The sequence below is a fragment of the Lobosporangium transversale genome (assembly GCF_002105155.1).
Source record: "Lobosporangium transversale strain NRRL 3116 chromosome Unknown BCR41scaffold_15, whole genome shotgun sequence".
In the NCBI taxonomy this organism is placed as follows: domain Eukaryota; kingdom Fungi; phylum Mortierellomycota; class Mortierellomycetes; order Mortierellales; family Mortierellaceae; genus Lobosporangium; species Lobosporangium transversale.
This window is the reverse complement of record NW_019028993.1, coordinates 339,724-356,226: the sequence shown is the minus strand read 5'-3', so window position 1 is coordinate 356,226 and position 16,503 is coordinate 339,724. Positions and strand designations below refer to the sequence as shown.

General features: G+C 40.5%; 5 protein-coding genes across 5 annotated transcripts; 1 reads left to right on the top strand and 4 right to left on the bottom strand.

The window, feature by feature from the left end:
- The first annotated feature begins 524 nt into the window (after positions 1 to 524).
- Positions 525 to 5,410, top strand: BCR41DRAFT_385964 (hypothetical protein). Its single transcript, XM_022027742.1, has 9 exons — positions 525 to 724; positions 1,369 to 1,503; positions 1,611 to 1,752; positions 2,235 to 2,325; positions 2,488 to 2,588; positions 2,715 to 2,826; positions 3,033 to 3,171; positions 3,273 to 3,605; positions 3,752 to 5,410. The coding sequence occupies exons 1-9, from the start codon at positions 649 to 651 to the stop codon at positions 5,374 to 5,376; spliced, it is 2,754 nt and encodes a 917-aa protein (XP_021882097.1). The 5' UTR covers positions 525 to 648; the 3' UTR covers positions 5,377 to 5,410.
- Positions 5,411 to 5,429: 19 nt separating this feature from the next.
- BCR41DRAFT_421547 (hypothetical protein) lies at positions 5,430 to 9,522 on the bottom strand. Its single transcript, XM_022030043.1, has 8 exons — positions 8,664 to 9,522; positions 8,408 to 8,500; positions 8,091 to 8,250; positions 7,804 to 7,883; positions 7,456 to 7,696; positions 7,038 to 7,349; positions 6,847 to 6,952; positions 5,430 to 6,713 (listed from the first exon to the last, which is right to left on the bottom strand). The coding sequence occupies exons 1-8, from the start codon at positions 9,273 to 9,275 to the stop codon at positions 5,501 to 5,503; spliced, it is 2,817 nt and encodes a 938-aa protein (XP_021882096.1). The 5' UTR covers positions 9,276 to 9,522; the 3' UTR covers positions 5,430 to 5,500.
- Positions 9,523 to 10,200: 678 nt separating this feature from the next.
- On the bottom strand, positions 10,201 to 10,584 carry BCR41DRAFT_321662 (hypothetical protein). Its single transcript, XM_022021446.1, has one exon. The coding sequence runs from the start codon at positions 10,496 to 10,498 to the stop codon at positions 10,205 to 10,207; it is 294 nt and encodes a 97-aa protein (XP_021882095.1). The 5' UTR covers positions 10,499 to 10,584; the 3' UTR covers positions 10,201 to 10,204.
- A 577-nt stretch (positions 10,585 to 11,161) lies between these two features.
- On the bottom strand, positions 11,162 to 11,518 carry BCR41DRAFT_352163 (hypothetical protein; the record flags this gene model as incomplete). The annotated part of the gene is made up of 1 exon (XM_022023909.1): positions 11,162 to 11,518. Exon 1 carries the CDS (start codon positions 11,458 to 11,460, stop codon positions 11,164 to 11,166), a length of 297 nt encoding a protein of 98 aa, XP_021882094.1. The 5' UTR covers positions 11,461 to 11,518.
- A 444-nt stretch (positions 11,519 to 11,962) lies between these two features.
- On the bottom strand, positions 11,963 to 14,398 carry BCR41DRAFT_352161 (hypothetical protein). Its single transcript, XM_022023908.1, has 3 exons — positions 13,699 to 14,398; positions 13,313 to 13,573; positions 11,963 to 13,217 (listed from the first exon to the last, which is right to left on the bottom strand). The coding sequence occupies exons 1-3, from the start codon at positions 14,320 to 14,322 to the stop codon at positions 12,039 to 12,041; spliced, it is 2,064 nt and encodes a 687-aa protein (XP_021882093.1). The 5' UTR covers positions 14,323 to 14,398; the 3' UTR covers positions 11,963 to 12,038.
- Between the last annotated feature and the right edge of the window lie 2,105 nt (positions 14,399 to 16,503).

Here is a 16,503-nt window from a genome sequence, read left to right as displayed (position 1 = left end):
TAAAAAGGTACGCATGATGTCACATTGCGCACTTTTGTTAATGTGTTAATGTGTATTACCAGGATGGCGGTGTATTTCCTCTTTAAACGAGGTATAGACCCTTCACTGGTATACATTATATACTGTGTTGAAAATTCAACTTTGGATCGCCATAACCTTACTGATATTGCCTTATCGTCATTGAACAGGTCAATCCCTTTCTCTCCAAAAAAAAACAGCATCGTATGCAGGAATAGAATTAATACTGATGTTTACTAAATGCAAGCTGATCACGGGCTCCATCCTCCATTTACAACACTATATCCCTGCAATTATGGAATGCTTTTTTTTTTTTTTTTTTTTTTTGGGCAACACAAGCTTTAAAGTTTGTTTGTCTATTCCCATTTTATTCATTCATTCATTCATTAATTACATGTAAAAAAAAAAAAACATTCATCGCTTTCTTCCATTCTATCGACTATACTCAACGTCAATTTTCTTTTTTTTTTTTCTCTTTCTGTCTCTCCCTCTTTCTTTCTTTATTTTTTTTTTTTTATCTTTTTTAAACGACCTATCTTTTCTTTTATTCCATGCAACCTCCATATTTTCATTATCAACATCTGTAACATTTGCACATATACACCTCAGTGAATTCAGAACATTACATTAATGACGTCCAACATCAAGATCGGCCCTTATATGCTGCTCGAAACCCTGGGTGTGGGTTCATTTGGCAAGGTCAAACGTAAGCAGAGTGCAGGATGCTGAATGAAGAACGCTTTTATCATATAAGTAAAACGCGCCACAGGAAATCAACGAAAATGTGACTCAACTTTATTCATGTCTGAATACACAGCGTGGGCAAAAGAAAGAAAAGAAAAAAAGAGAGCAGAGAATACAGGACTAAAAGGTTTAAGAAAACAACATCGAGGGTAGCTGAGATCCTTCCTTCGCCTCTTTTTTTTTTTTTATTTTATTTTCTTTTAAGAAGAGGAGGAGTTAGGGCTTGTAATAATTAAATCGATAAAGACAAAGACTTCACTTTTTCTCCTCACATGGGATGACTTTACACTCGCACGTTCATTTTTTTTTTTTTTTTTTTTTTTTTTGCACGAGGAAAGAGCGCGGGAAAAAAACCCCATCGATCTTCTTTGGAGGCAAGAACACATGTTTGGAGCAGTATTGATCTCTTTTAGCGCATCCTTTTTTTTTTTTTTTTTTTTTTTTGTTGCTTTGGGCACAGACTCCGAACACATGTCATTGTGTAATTTATCAGGTCCTCTCATGATCTCTCCCTCTTTCCAATCTCCCCAATGCTTTTATTTTTTTTCCTACGCGATCTCTCCTTTTGAGTGTAGATAATTTTTTTTTCTTTTACTTGACAAAAAGATGATGAGATTAAATATGGTGGATTGTACAGTCAAGAGAACTATCAAATGACGGGAAAGTGCCAAGGATTGCGTTATGTTTGGAACAGAAAGATTCACAGACCAATGGAGGCTATAGATCACCAACATGTGCTCAGTCAGGGAAAAAAAAAAAAAAAAAAAAAAAAAAACACTCAGGGTGTTTGTGTTTATGATCAAGCTGATACTAATTCTTTTTTTTTTTTTTTTTTTTTTTTTTTTTAGGCGCAGTTCACTCGCTCACAGGTCATACGGTTGCCATCAAAATTATTAATAAGAGCAAGGTTGTGAACCAGGATATGTTTGCGCGAGTTAAACGAGAGATCCAATATCTTAAATTACTACGACACCCACATATCATCAAATTGTAAGTCAAGGAGAAGGACTCAATTCATTTGAATCTCAAGCAAAAAAAGGATCATAGTCAGACAGGCAGACAAACAGACAGACAGATATGTAGGCAGGTACAGAGGCAGACGGAAAGACAGAAAGAGACAGTGAGAGACAGATGAAAAATATATACATATAAGAAGAATAGAAGGACAGGAAATGGAAAGCCTATCTCGGTTTCATATATTTATTTATGTATTATTTTTTTACACGGATCAGGATTAATGGAAACACAACTAAGTTATAGAGACGGCTATATCCGATGATACGAATTGATAGCAAAAATGAGAGCCTGGCAACAACAGATGGACCACCACGCCAGTAATGATTTATGCCATAGGCACATGCTCAAGCAATGAAACAATGGAAACAGAAAAGTGGAAGCATACAGTCAAGACACACACGCATAAAAAAAAAAAGCTTGATCTTACTATTGGCTCATGTCCATCTCAAAATTAGATACGAAGTCATCTCCACACCTACTTCAATATACATGGTCATCGAATATGCTGGAGGAGAGCTTTTCAACTACATTGTAGATAATACAAGGGTAATAATGCAAAGCTTGGTTCTATGAAGATTGAAACGAAAATGGCGACTCTTTTTTTTTTTTTTTTTTTTTTTGTGGCAGTCTGCTAGTTATGCTAACTCTTGCTCCTTAATTTTTAATTCTTTTTTTCTTTTTTTATGACCCATCCACCTACGCTCCTAGTTATCTGAGGATGAAGCTCGGCGATTCTTTCAACAGATTGTATGTGCTATCGAGTATTGTCATCGACACAAGATTGTACATCGAGACCTCAAACCAGAGAAGTAAAGATGGAAAAAAAAAAAAAAAAAATTGCGCAAACTTTCTTCCTAAATGAGCACTGTTTGACTATTTGTCTAATTTTTCTTTTCTTCCTGAACTCTATCTTTCCATTTTTTTTTACGGCGTAGTCTTTTATTAGACCCGTCGATGAATGTCAAAATCGCTGATTTTGGCCTATCAAATATCATGACGGATGGTGATTTCCTAAAAACAAGTTGTGGAAGCCCAAATTACGCTGCTGTAAGTCGTAAAAAAAAAAAAAAAAAAAAAGGGAAGCTTTATATCATGGACTGAAGACCTTGACAGGGATGCAGGATAGATATTCATTTTTGTAGAAAATAACGGCTAACAAGCTCTTAATTCTTTTTTTTTTTTTTTTATTTTTATTTTTATTTTTTTTTTATTTGGTTCATTATTTTACAACTGCGAATGTTAATCCGGAACAGCCTGAAGTCATCTCAGGAAAGCTATATGCAGGACCAGAAGTCGATGTCTGGAGCTGTGGAGTTATTCTTTATGTAATGTTGTGTGGACGACTACCGTTTGACGATGATTATATTCCTCTTCTGTTCAAAAAGATCAATGGTATGTCTGTCTATCAGATTTAGAAAAGTAGCTAAAACCTCTATTTTTTCCAATTATATAGTAATGAACTCATTTTTTACTTTTATTTTTATTTTTTTCAGGTGGGATCTACTCTCTCCCATCGTTTTTGTCACCTGAAACCAAGTATTTGTTAACATCAATGCTGGTGGTGGACCCGTTGAAGCGAATTACAATTGCCGAAATCCGTCAAAACGCATGGTTTAATGTAGGGTTACCAGAATATTTGAAACCGTTGCCTCAGGGAATCTCTGATGATATCTTTTGTAACCTACAGGAAGATATTATTGAAGAGCTGATGAAAAAAATGAATTTTACAAGAGAGACAATCATTCAAGCACTGGAAGAACGACAGAATAATCAGATCAAAGTGGCATATCAACTTGTTGTTGACCATCGACAGATGATTGAAAATGGTGAGCCAAAAAAAAAAAAAAAAAAAAAAAAAAATCTTGGAGCACATTTATTTTATATTTAATTTCTATATTGTGTTCAAACATTTGATTAATTTTATGTTGCTTTGGATCTTTTTTTTTTTTTTTTTTTTTTTTTTATGAAACAGCATCACATATGTCTCCACAAAAACCATTCCAGAGCTTTTTGGCAACATCACCACCTCCATGGAATGCGGCCGATAACAATAGCTCATCACCTAACAACAGATCCACAACAGGATCTTCTGCAGGCTCAGCGCTAAAATCCGGTGGCAATGGTAACGCTGAAGGAGGAGGGGACGCCTCCTCGCCTGATGTTGACTCTCTAGATTCGCCTGTCCCATCCTCCATCACAGTCCTAAGCACTAGTTTGCCAGGAAATAGTCTAGCCAAAGAGTTGCACAGGAAAGCCTCTTTGAAGAACACACGGAGAGATCGCTCTACTAGTTACTCTCAATCACAATCATCGCCATTCAGTGGCTCAAATGGTCACCAACCAACATTGTCGTCCGCTCATATTGGCGGTGGAGGAAGCACCAATGGGCAACATCATGAGCATGGGACAACTGCAGCTTTTCACCAAGCGGCTGTGTTAGGCAACGGTGGGATCGGAGGTGGGATACCGATCCCAACAAATCAAACACCTGGCTCTGGAGCAACCTATTTAGGACCATCTGTTGGAGGCAAAAACAACCACAGTAATAACCATAGTAACAATAATAGTATGTTGGCGACCGCTACTGCAGCCCAACGACGCATCAAATCTAGACCAAAATGGTACTTTGGAATCCGGTCCAGGAGCGCCCCTTTGGAGGTGATGGCGGAGATTTATCGAGCACTGTCAAACCTATCGATGAAATGGAAGATTATCAACACATACCATCTACGTGCCAAGTATGAGTATGCAGAAGGATTTGAGGTCAAGATCGAGCTACAGCTATACCGATTGGACAGTGATAATTATCTAGTGGACTTCAAGTATGTGGGACAACATTCTGCAGCAGAGATACAGGCTCGTGCAGAACTAATGAATCGCATTAATGAGGAAACACAACAACAGTTTGCGAGACATTTGTCATCTTTATCTGCCAAGGAACCTGTTGGAGAAAATCCATCAATTAACAACAATACCGGCGCTGTAAAACCTATAGAATCATCGACAACGGCAGTAGAAGCAGAAGTAGAAGCAGAAGCAGAGGATAGTGTAAGTGGCAAAGAAGGCAGTAGTGCGGCAGTATCGAACCCACAAGATATTCCTCAACCAACCACGGCACATGGTAGCGTAGTAGGGGTAGCAGCCATGGATAATCATCTACTATCACATACCGCACCTGTATCACGACCTCAACCCCTTGTCAGTTTTAAGCCCAATAATGAGGCTCGTCTAGTGCCCGCTGTTGCTTCCGGTTCAGGAGGATCAGACTCCTCTCCTTCTGGTGGAATGCTGCTGCCCTCGATGCTGAGTATGTCATTACCAGCCACAACCACCGGCCCATCATCATCATTGGCGACAGGGCCGGGGATCCTATCTTCGTCATTAATGCAAGAACGACAATATCTTAAAGAGATCAATGAACTGCAACAGCAGTTGAAGCATCAACAACGACAACGAGATATGAATCGACGTCCGACACACTTATTATTCCCCAAGGCTAGCTATCAACTAGCTTCAGCAAAAGATGTCACTTCACCCTTTCCATTTTTTGATGTGTGTGGTAAATTGATCACAGAGCTAGCAATTGGAAGTGGATGAAGCTGGGGGGAAAAAATAAAATAAAAAATAAAACGTAAAAAAAATAATACAATCTTTGTCTTTTTTTATTCTTTTGTTCACAATACATTCATCTAAATAATCTACATTTGAACCCTTACTACAGCTATTGTTGTTGTTGCTGTTGGGATGATTGTTGCAAATCTTGGTTCGATCTTGATCGTGTGGGACCTACTGCAGCCATTTGATCTGCTTTTAATGACGAGGGTGAAGGTGGGGAGTTGGTTCGTCCAGTATTCCCTTGCCATCCATCGTTATTCTGATGATATTGAGGCGGCATATGTGGTGGGGGATGATATGATTGCTGCTGTTGCTGCTGATATTGGTGTTGAGGAGGAGGTGGAGGCGGAGGCTGGTATGGGTAAGATGAATGTTCCATTGTATTGGGTGATGGCAGTGGTGATGTGCGGGGATGGCTCGTTGTAGTGCTTGCTGCTAGACTATCCAATCTTGGCATCAATTGTCTTCCTGCTCCACCGCCGCCACCTTCAGTGGGGGAGGCAAGATTGGTGTTGCGGTCCAAATTAGCGCTGGATAACTTTCGAGAGCCGTCATATGGACGAGGAAGCGAATAGGTACTCGCTGAAGTCGCTACAGAGAGTCTTTGTTGATCCTCCAATGAGAGAGAGCTCATCCCTGAGTTGGTACGAGAAGGTAATTTGGGCAAGACATTAAAAATAGTGTCACTGTTGATAATTAAATCTGACAGAACCATATCATTGCTCCAGCTCGCTGCGGTCGAAACTGTGTTAGTTGGTGGCTGAAATGATGGTGTAGTGGTGGCCGTCGTCGTAGAGTTACTGGTTGCAGCACTTATTTGTGTGGTCTGGGCGGGTTGAGCGGTGCTCAATAATGGTGAGGTTATCGTGCCAGCTGCTGATGGTTGTGGTTGAGACACAGCGGTCGCGCCTCCTGTTGCTGAGCCCTTATTCTTGTTGTCACTAGTTCCGCCGTTGTGGGTTCCTGTCACTGGCGGATACCCTGGAGGTGCGTCAGAGATCGCCTTCGGTGATGAAGGTGAAGAGCCATGGGGAGAGTATTGGGGCGGTGGATGGTACGACTGAGTTTGTTGTTGCAGATTCTGTTGATCTGATGGATATCCTGACCATGGTGCTGTTTGTGTCCCAGGTGAACCGGCCGTAGTAGCCGGTGCAAATGATAGAGAGGTCAACGATAAGTCTCCTGGTTGTTGATTAATTCCTCCTGCAGCCTGAGGCCCCGGGACCATGGCACTGTTGAAATCGTGGAAAATAGCAGGCGTAAAGATCAAACAAAGGTTGTCAAGTGTCATCTTGTTGTCTTCCACATGTTCGTAAATCCTATTTTTTTTTTTTTTTTTTTTTTTTTTTTTTCATTATGGTAGGAGATCAGTTGATAGTCAGCAATGGTGGGATGGCAAATAATGGTTTTGAAAATGACATTTTGTTTTTGCAAGCGGCTATGATTTCCTACCTGCGTAAATGTCGAATTAAGAACTGTAGAGTATCGATATTACAATCTGGAAGCCGTTTCAGCCGCCCCTTTAACTCCCCAAGTCTAGCATTTTTATCCATGATGCCTAATGAATCCAGAGATACATTTAGTATGATATACAGATTAAAAAATAAAAAGGAATAAAACTAAAAATAAAAAAAAAGGCGTACCTGAGTAACCAATACGTTCGTTCAATGGGAAAGGGAACAAAGGCTCGGGTAATTCGCGGAGATAAATCTTCAAGACTGCTGCAATGGAGGCACAGTCTTCACTGACAGCGTCCGTTAGATCCACAGCGTTTTCATTCGCTTCAAACTGTTTTTTGAGATTCATGATCTGCGCGTGTCGTCCAGATACTCGATAGATCCCTTCACGACGTAATCCAACACGGTCAATAGCTTCAGAGCATTTGACAATTACCAATGGAATTGGATGTCTATACTTCCGGACATACTCTGTCAGACTGAGTCCGAAAACACCCTCTGAAAATTAAAATAAGAGATATTTCAGACTAGGAAACTGATACCGCAATAAACTTAGATCCTAATAAATTAAACAGGGGCGTATTTTTTTTTTTTTTTTTTTTACCTGGAGGAGCCTTTTGATAGTAATTTTCATAATATACTGGTTTGGGATGTGAGTTGATGTCCTTTGTGAAGGTCAAGCTGATCTGTTCTGTGTCTCCTGCAGGCTTGATACAATCCACCATCACCGAAAATCGATTCATGTCCTCTTTAGCACCCTCCATCAACCTGCGTTCTTCAGTGACGTAGGCTTTAAGACATTCCTGACATTTCATTCCACGCTCTCTGACCATATTTTGCATGCTCTAAAGCACAACGTATCATAATGACAGATTAGCCAAAAGAAAAAAAAAATAAAAATAAGATTGAAAAAATGGCAGCAATTTTTTTTTTTTTTTTTTTTTTTTTTTACTTGGAATGAAGAGTCAAAGTAACGTTCACGTTGTACACGGAATGCTTCCAATTGTTGCACAGCCGTCTTGTACTCATTATCTATTTTGATTGTTGATTAAGGCAAACACAAAACAAACGCACAGGATATTTTTAGGATCAAAAGAGTCGAATAGTTTCACCAACAGACAATCTTGGTCGATAAAGAACTGAGAAGTCAAACACATTAGAGCAATGGACATCGCCACAAGGGCGAATACACACAGCAAAAAACAAAACAAAAAAAAAAAAAAAAAAATAGGATTTTACCTGCTTCCTCCAAGTCCCGCCTACTTTTGACAAGTCGCCCTGCGGCGCCAGTTGAGCTTGCCAAATTCTTGAGCCTCTCACGTACAGGAAGATGGTCACTGTCCTCCATAGCAAGAACCTGCTCGACATCCCTGCATCGCTGTTCATATGCTCTCTTGAGCTAAGATAACCAAAGCAATAAAAAAAAAAAAAAAAAAAAAAAAAAAGTTAGTGGGAATAGGAGCTTAAGTATTCTCATGGTGGCAATTTTTTTTTTTTATGCCTGCGCCCACTTTATGTCATAAAGATTTAATTGAATTGAGATATAAAATATGTACCTTTGGGACTGTAGAAAGCCTAGTTTCTGCATACAGTTGGAAAACAGGTCTAGCAGCCTCCTTATGGCCTTTGCGCTGTTTCTCATGGCTCTCCTACAGAAAGAAAAAATAGACGATAGAAATATACACATGTTTCATGTCAATGTGTTTTCACAAGGAAGTACATGCAGCGTGTTCATTATCAATCCCACAAGGTACATCCAATTTCGAGACTGGAGATTTTTTCTGTCTCGGGTAATTTTTTAATGTTTTTTACCTTTAACGTAGCAAGTGCGCCCATAACGTTCTTGAGAAGCTTGACAAAGGGCTGGCGTCGCTTGCACAGCTGCTGCGTTGTTTCCAGTAGAGAATTATAAGCCATGTGTAATGTCGTTGGGATTTCATCTGGATCACCATTACCTCCGTTGATGCTGCTTCCTTGCCCCGTACCTGCTCCTGCTCCTGCTCCTGCTTGTCCTGTCCCTTGTGTGTTATTACCGTTATTATTGTTATTATTGTTGTTATTATTGGCTCCCGTGTTCCTGGAACTACCTTTAGCACTTGCAATCAATTTCTCTAGACCACGAGTGTACGCTTCTTCAATCTCGAGACGAGCTTTGAAATAAGCCAGATACTTCGCAGTGTCTTCGCCTTGCATGGCCTGGAATATCCTATTGAGAGATGCATCCCATGCCTGAGCTTGTTCTCTAGACTCTTTAGCCTCACGAGTCATGGGCATCCCTAGAGGCATAATTGGAGTTGCACGAGAAAGAGCTGGGGTCATGAAGCTTGTTGATGTTGCTGCTGCTGCCGTTGAAGTATCGCGGTCGCGATCGCGGTCACGTTCACGGTCCGCATCGCTGGACATACGACTATGTCGTCCGGTCATTAATTTCTCTTTTCTTTGTCCACAAATGGGGAGGAAGGAAAGTTTTTATCTGTTTCTTGTTGTGGACTGTGAGAAGTGAGAAAAGGGAATAAAAAATAAATAAAAAAAGAGAAATGAGGTTGACTTCTTTGGAGGGAGGAGAGTGAAGGAATTAAAATGAAACGAAACGAAATGTAATGAATTGAAACGAAATGAAATGGATTCAAGAAAAGAGATGATGGGAGTGCGTGAAAAGAGGGAAAAGAATAGGCACAGAACTTCGTCTGAATTAGCTTTTTTTTATTTGTTTATTTGTTTATCTAATTGCAGACTACATTCATGTTATCGCCCTGGGTCTTGGACCTTTTTTCAAGTCTAGAAGTGGGCAATGCAATGCCCTTTTATTGATTTTATTATTTATTCAGGGCCCATCGGTGAAATTGGATTGGCATTCCACCTGTCCACCTTTTTTTTGTATTTGATGACTAATCTTTGCAACCCAAATTAAAAACACATTGATTAAATAAAACAAAGTGTATGTTTTTTAAAAAAAAAAAAAAAGCCTAGGTTACTATAGACCATGAGCAGAAAACGCACGCCACGGCTATCTGCCATGGGAATGGGATTATAAGCGCCACTTTTATGGCCAAGTGAACATCATTTTTGAATTTACTTTTTTTTTTTTTTTTTTTTTTTTTATTGGAACCAGCTCATAACGCGCTATGAACGCGTCATCAACTGGTAAATGACCACCTAACGATACGCAGGATACGCAACGTCACCTGGTTTTTCCCAACTAACTTACACGGTAGTACGCATAGTCAGCTGGCTTAAAACTGAAAGCATTGGGTGTCCTATTCTTCCAGTCTTTTTTTTTTTTTTTTTTTTTTTTTACATTGGAGTCGAGTTATGTACAAATAAGAGTTTTTTTTTTTTTTTTTTTTTCCTCCTTAGACTCTGCGTTCCATGTCACCCTTGGCCTCGTTGCCATGGCCTCTGGCTTGTTGAGAAGTGTCTCCGGTCATCGAGCCCATAGCCTTCTGAGCCTTGCCCTCGAGCTTGTGGCCTGTACCTTCGGCATGAGACTTGGCTTCTGCTCCAGCCCTTTGGGCTTCACCGTGAGCCTTCTGCTCAGCTCCAGAAGCTGCCATGCTGTTGTCTCCAAGAGTCTCTCCTACAGTCTGCTTGGCTCCTCCCATGTACGATTTGGCAGTGCCAGCAGCGCGATCACCCATGTTGGACATTTTGAAGAGGTTTTTGTGTGTGTATGTGTGTGTGTTGTATAGATGTATTGATGTGTGTAGTATTTTACAAGTGTGTGTGATAGTTGCTTGATTGATGATGAGAATGATAAAAAAGTAAGGCCTTTTATACCTTTTTCTTGTTCTTATTTCCATGTGAACAAACATCAAATGTCGACAAATGACGACGACGAATGACTAGGCCTGCAGAGATGGAATATCAGCTCACACTTGGTCAGCGTGATATCATCAGCACTTCACCAGCCTTTAAACGCGTCTCTTTTCGCCTCAAGCTCAATAGATCAATCGTTCTCCCCGCCAACTTCTGCCCAACGAGCATTGATCTCTTGGAAATGATGTCCAAAGCGCCAATCACATTAGACAATGATGCATACACACTATGGTCCGAGCCATTTTTTCATTTTTCATGCAACTTTTTAAAATAAAATCAACTGCAATCCAAACAGGAACTTGGACGTCTCAAATCTTCTGATTGACGAGTTTCTCTTTAGATATTGGTTTTTTCTTACTCATGATGGTTGATTTTATTATTTTTTTCTTTTTTATGGTCAAAAAGGATAAACAACACATAGTTTGCATCATCTTCGTTCAAGGGACCTTTTCAGTCCTTTTTTTTTTTTTTTTTTTTTTTTTTTTCTTAGTTTAGTTTAGATCTTGCGCTCGAGATCACCTTGAGCCTCATTCGCGTGACCCTTGGCTTCCATGGATCTATTTCCAGTCATAGCGCCCATAGTCTGTTGCATTTTGCCTTGGGCTGTGTGACCGACACCCTCTGCATGAGTCTTGGCATCTGCTGCAGCTTGTCGGGCCTCTGCCTGACTCCTCTGTTCTGCTCCTGACGCTGCGAGGTTAGTGTTTCCAATGGCCTCACCAACCGCTTGCTTAGCTCCTCCGACGTACGAGTTGACAGTGTTGGCAATACGGTCAGATGCGTTGTTCGACATGATCGGATATGAGAAAGATGTTTGTGTTTTAAAAAAATAAAAAAAAAATAAAAAAAAAAAAAAGTGAAGCTTTAAAGAATTGCTGGTAAAGTAAAGTAAAGGATGATAAAAAAAAAAAAATTCACGAACGGGGAGCCAGCAAGGGAATTTATATTTATCCTTGATAATCCTGCCCAGCTTCCTATCAAGAGCTACACATCCATAACTCCATAATATTGGGACCTAGACTGAATAAAAGCTCTAAGACCCCAGATCAAAAAAAAAAAAAAAAAAAAAAAAAAAAGTCAAACAAGCCTTACATCATTTTTACTGTTTTGTCTTACGCACCAGCAGAGTTCAACGCCTAACGACCCCGTTCAGTTCCTCACCCTCTTTTCTTTTTACAGGTATATTTTCAATTGGTCCAAATCAGGAAAAAAAAAAAAAAAAAAAAAGTCTTGAACTCAATGCATAAAATGAAAATGACAATTCACGCTGGTTCTAGCGCATTTTTGGTTTCAGTTGCAATTTTTGTTTTTTATTTGATATAAGGGGTGAAATAATAAATTCTAAGACATGGAAGAGTGACAGGGTATATTTCAATGAGTAGCATCAAATGAGGATGGAGCACTGGGCGTGTTCAATTGCAGTGTCATCTGCGCTAAATAGGGCGGTGGAGGTGCGTGCAGCATTGCTTCCTCATCTTCACTTTCACTTTGTTCCTTCCTCTCTTCCCTTTGAGATAGATGCGGCTGTTCTAGTTGTAATTGCGGATGTGCTTGCGATGTCGATGACAACGACGGCGACGAAACATTATTATAGTAAAAGGGTCCTTTAGATGTCCGCATTCCAGAGCCAGAGCTATAGTCTTCTGAATCATGCATATATGTCTTCGAGGACGGTGGTATTAACCCAGTGATGGAGGACTCTGATAGTGGTTCAGAGTACAGGGGCTGAGAGTATGAATCTTCTCCTAGGATGACATCCTGATTCTGATGAGCGAGATGATGAACATATGTCTCTTTTAAATGTGACTGGTCCAGCAAGAAAGGTGCTGGTGAAACTAAAGTTGTAATAGGTGGAATGCTACCCACAAGAGAAGTGGTGGGAGGTGCTAATGGTAGTGCAACACCTTCAGAGGCATCAACCACGACAGCAGGAGTAGGACCAAGCCTCATCCTCTGCATCTTAATCTGTGCCTGATCGTGTTGTTCTTCTGTTGGCATAGAATCGAACATAAGGGGTTGCTGAGATGAAAGTAGGGGTGGTGCAACTATATCGCTTGAGGTGTGCGCTGATGCCGGAGTCTGATAGTTTATCCCATTAAATCGCCGAGTGAGTTCATTGATCTTAGCTGGACGTTTACGGCATCTACGTCGCCAAAAGAAGAAAGCTGCTATCATCAACACAAGCGCCACACTGCCCACGATACCTCCAGTAACATCATCGCTGGACTTTTTAGCACCTCCAGCATCGGTATTGGAGTCCGGTTTGGTCGGTTGGGGCGGTTGGGTAATATTGCTAAATGAAGCCGAGTCGCCAACGATATAGTTCGCCGTATCGAAAATTAGTCCATTAGGTCCTATTGTCATTCCATAAATATTGTCATTCATGGCCAAGATCAAGAAATCAGTTCCAGGAATAGAATTTGGCGAGCTAGAGACTGCAGAGAATGCTGATATATTGGACTGTACATTGGGAGGAGTTATCCAAAAAGGACCATAGAGGGTTGTTCCTCTGAGTGAAAACACACGAAATTCTGCGCTTGGTATAACTCCCTAAAAGCACTCCCCATGTAAAATGAATACGTTTAGCAGACGAAAAAAAAAAAAAAAAAAAAAAAAAAAAAAAACTATTTCTTATAACCACTTACAGTGCAGAGGAAATAAAGCCTATCTTCTACCGCGGTAGAATAGAGCCTATATGAACTAGAATTCATGCATTCGTCTGACAAGGTAGTAAGTGAATTTTTCTTGACGGTGGTTGAATTGATGGCTTGTTGCTGCGCCAGCAGCGTGGTAACGTTGTTTGCAGTCGTGTTTACAGGGAAGGCGTTCAAAGTCTTGTCCGATCCCAAGACGTAGAGCGTGTGATTGCTAAATGTTATTGCTTTTGGAACTCCGAATGAGGCCTCCTAAAAAAAAAACAAAAGCCCAAAAGCCCACGTCTCAGCCACAATAGCATCTTTCACCGTTTTCATGCTTATCCAAATTAAACATTGACTGTTTTTGCAAGGCCAAGCAACTTTTTAGCTCTTACCAGAGTCCAATGAACATTAGACTGTACGAGATTATCACCAGACAAAAGGCCAAGCGCTATTCCAGCAGCATTGCTCAGGCCTATAGCATGAACAAAAACACCTTGTGCCATTGAAAACAAGGCATTGGCTTTACTTTCATTACTCCATATATAATTTCCTAGAGGATCTAAAGAGCTGGTGGAGATGAGTGACCAAGTCCCTTGAGAACTTTCTCCTTCAGCGCCAGGACTGTATTGTACACCTATGGGTTTAGTAGTGACAATGGTGGTTTGAGACGGATTGGTAGAGTCCTTTGCAGCGGATTTAGCGCTAATCCAGATGAAATTGCCTCTAGCATCCACTTGACAGTTACTCATCTCCAACGCAAAGTCTCCAACGAGCACATCATAGTTATTGGTCGTTATTGCAGTACTCTTTGGGGGATATGAACCAACAATGGTCCAGGTGTTAGTTCCGAATGAAGTAGGATAGGACGTGGACCGAAGTAAGACGATGCGACGGGTAAAGGCAGATCTAGCAGGATCATCGTTGGGTACAACTGAGCCGCTATCTAAGGGTTGAAGACTGATGAGGTAGAAACGCTCCCCATTGGAGGCTACACAATAGGGCCGAAAGTACCCCATGCACCGATTTTGGTAAAAATAAAGCCCAATTGATCGATTAGTATTATAAACGCGATAAAATTGAGGCGGTTGTACAAAAAAAAAAAAAAAAAAAAAAAAAAAAAGGAAAGGGGAAGGAGGATGTAGAAGTAGCAAAGAAAGAGAGAGGAGTGAGTAGACTAATGAGTAGAAATGCGCAGAGTAGATGGAATTGAGAAGCTCAATGGAGTTGAAAGATGAAAAAAAGTGGACATGGGGCTGAGTTTAGGGCAAATATAAGGAGGACAGGGGAAAGGAAGAAAGCATACCACATATTCTATTCCAATTAAGAGAGCGGAGTTGCAACATCAAGTCCTCCTCCCGCAGCATGTGTTCACCTTTGACAACCTTAATCTGGGATGGCGCCAGAAGTCTTCCCATCAGTTTCTTTCTTGACTGGTAGAAGAGGAGAGAAAAAGAAATAAAAAAAGGCTAGACAAAGTTTATTGTCTTCATTAGTACACTGTACCTGAAAATGATAGCTTCTTCTGGTTGCTGTTGTTTATTTATTTTATTTTTTTGCGTACAGCGAAATCCTCCTCTCCGATCCTAGCAAAATTATGGAAACAGAGCGCTTACAACGCGTGGCCTTCAAAAATGCCAAACATGCTTAGGACAAATAGTATAGACCAATGGCTTACTGTCTTAGAGCGACTTTAAGATCAAAGTGAGAAGCCGCTAGCAAGGTCATACTTCGTCACCTTGAGAGGTGTTATTTCTTTATCATCAAAAACCAAGATGTTATTCGGAAAACAGCACGTGGAGGTGCCCCGGCCCAGGTCGTGCTCTTTTAGGTCAGGTTTCATGGTTGTGTTGACGCCCACATTTACATACACCCTTTAGCCTATTTCCACCCATCCGGCCGAAGGACTTCACTACCACATGACTCATTCAAGAACCAGACTCGATGCATGCTCGTTCGAACCTTGGCTATGCATCGTTGCTTTATTATATAGTCTTTCGTGTTGGTATGAGTATGAGTTCGTGTACATGTGCTGTTGCTATATCAATTTTTTTTTATATCTTGGTCGTTCGCGTTTGTGTTTGTTTCTTTCTTTTTTCCTTTTTTTTTTTTTTTTTTTTTTTTTTTTTGATTTTTATTCTTTGACATTTTTTTAACATTATGACATTTCTGTTAGGAAGGGTTTATTTTTCTATCATGGTGGGTCATTCGACTTTTCTTTGGCTTCGTTCTTCAGCTAGCGGTACCGCTCTTTGAGTATAAGCGCCTTCCAGAGTACACCGAGAAGAGATAGCCCGAAGAGATGACCTGGCTGTGTAGACAAGGAGATGTTCTGCCTGCTAGGAGGCGGCGAGTAGGCGAGTTAGCACCTTTTGTTCAGGGGAACACTATTTGCTTGTGGAGTTGGCTAAAGCCATCACGCTCTAGTTGGTTTTTAAAGTGGATGCGTACTGCTTACTGCTTTAAAGGCGATATGGGAGGAGAGAGATAGACAGAATAAGAAAGTCAGGTCGAGAAAAGCACAGTATAGAGCGAGAGAACTCAGCGCTTTAATATTCATAACATACCTCTAGTGAAAAAGGAGCCGGAAAGGAGGTAGAGAATAATAGAGACAGCCACTGATGTTTTGCTTGTCTTTAGTCTGGATAGAACAAGGTCAAAGTTGAGGGATGTCCAGAAGAGCCGAGGTTATTTAAAGATGGATGTAGTGCATCGTGATGAGTATAGGCTTGATAAATGACTTTTGCTGGTTTTTTTCTGATTAGTTTTGCTGGTTTTTTTTTCTGCTTAGTTTTGCTGGTTGATTATTTTAGTCTTTTTTGTTAGCTTCCTAAGCATGCAAATCGAGTAGGTCGGAGCACCGGCATTGCTTCTACCCACCATAATTATGACTTGATATGGTCGATAAGATGCCAGTAGCCGGTTGTTTCCTGCTCGTAGAAAGCACGGAAAACTGGATCTGGCCTAGCCATGAGTTGATGAAAGCTAAATGAGTAAATTTACCCGTTTTACAGTCCTAGACCTCATTGCTTGAATAACAAAGTAGATAAAAAATTGGCCGTTCGTTAAACGTAGCCTCTTAAGGACATGAACTAAGGATGAACTTGGCAGGATAGCTAATGATAAAATGAGAGGAGCTTTGCGCGGTGACTCTGTAAGAGCGCAGGGATAAAAAGTTATCTACAAAGACAGTGACGTTG

Coding starts and splice junctions, on each gene's coding strand:
- BCR41DRAFT_421547 (XM_022030043.1), bottom strand. CDS start 9,275: ATGACCGGACGACATAGTCGTATGTCCAGCGATGCGGACCGTGAACGT. Junction 6,953..7,037: donor CGAACGTATTGGTTACTCAG/GTACGCCTTTTT, acceptor TGGATTCATTAG/GCATCATGGATAAAAATGCT. Junction 6,714..6,846: donor TTAATTCGACATTTACGCAG/GTAGGAAATCAT, acceptor AAAAAAAAATAG/GATTTACGAACATGTGGAAG.
- BCR41DRAFT_385964 (XM_022027742.1), top strand. CDS start 649: ATGACGTCCAACATCAAGATCGGCCCTTATATGCTGCTCGAAACCCTG. Junction 2,827..3,032: donor GAAGCCCAAATTACGCTGCT/GTAAGTCGTAAA, acceptor AATCCGGAACAG/CCTGAAGTCATCTCAGGAAA. Junction 3,172..3,272: donor TCTGTTCAAAAAGATCAATG/GTATGTCTGTCT, acceptor TATTTTTTTCAG/GTGGGATCTACTCTCTCCCA.
- BCR41DRAFT_321662 (XM_022021446.1), bottom strand. CDS start 10,498: ATGTCCAACATGGGTGATCGCGCTGCTGGCACTGCCAAATCGTACATG.
- BCR41DRAFT_352161 (XM_022023908.1), bottom strand. CDS start 14,322: ATGGGGTACTTTCGGCCCTATTGTGTAGCCTCCAATGGGGAGCGTTTC. Junction 13,574..13,698: donor CTAATGTTCATTGGACTCTG/GTAAGAGCTAAA, acceptor TTTTTTTTTTAG/GAGGCCTCATTCGGAGTTCC. Junction 13,218..13,312: donor GGCTTTATTTCCTCTGCACT/GTAAGTGGTTAT, acceptor GAGTGCTTTTAG/GGAGTTATACCAAGCGCAGA.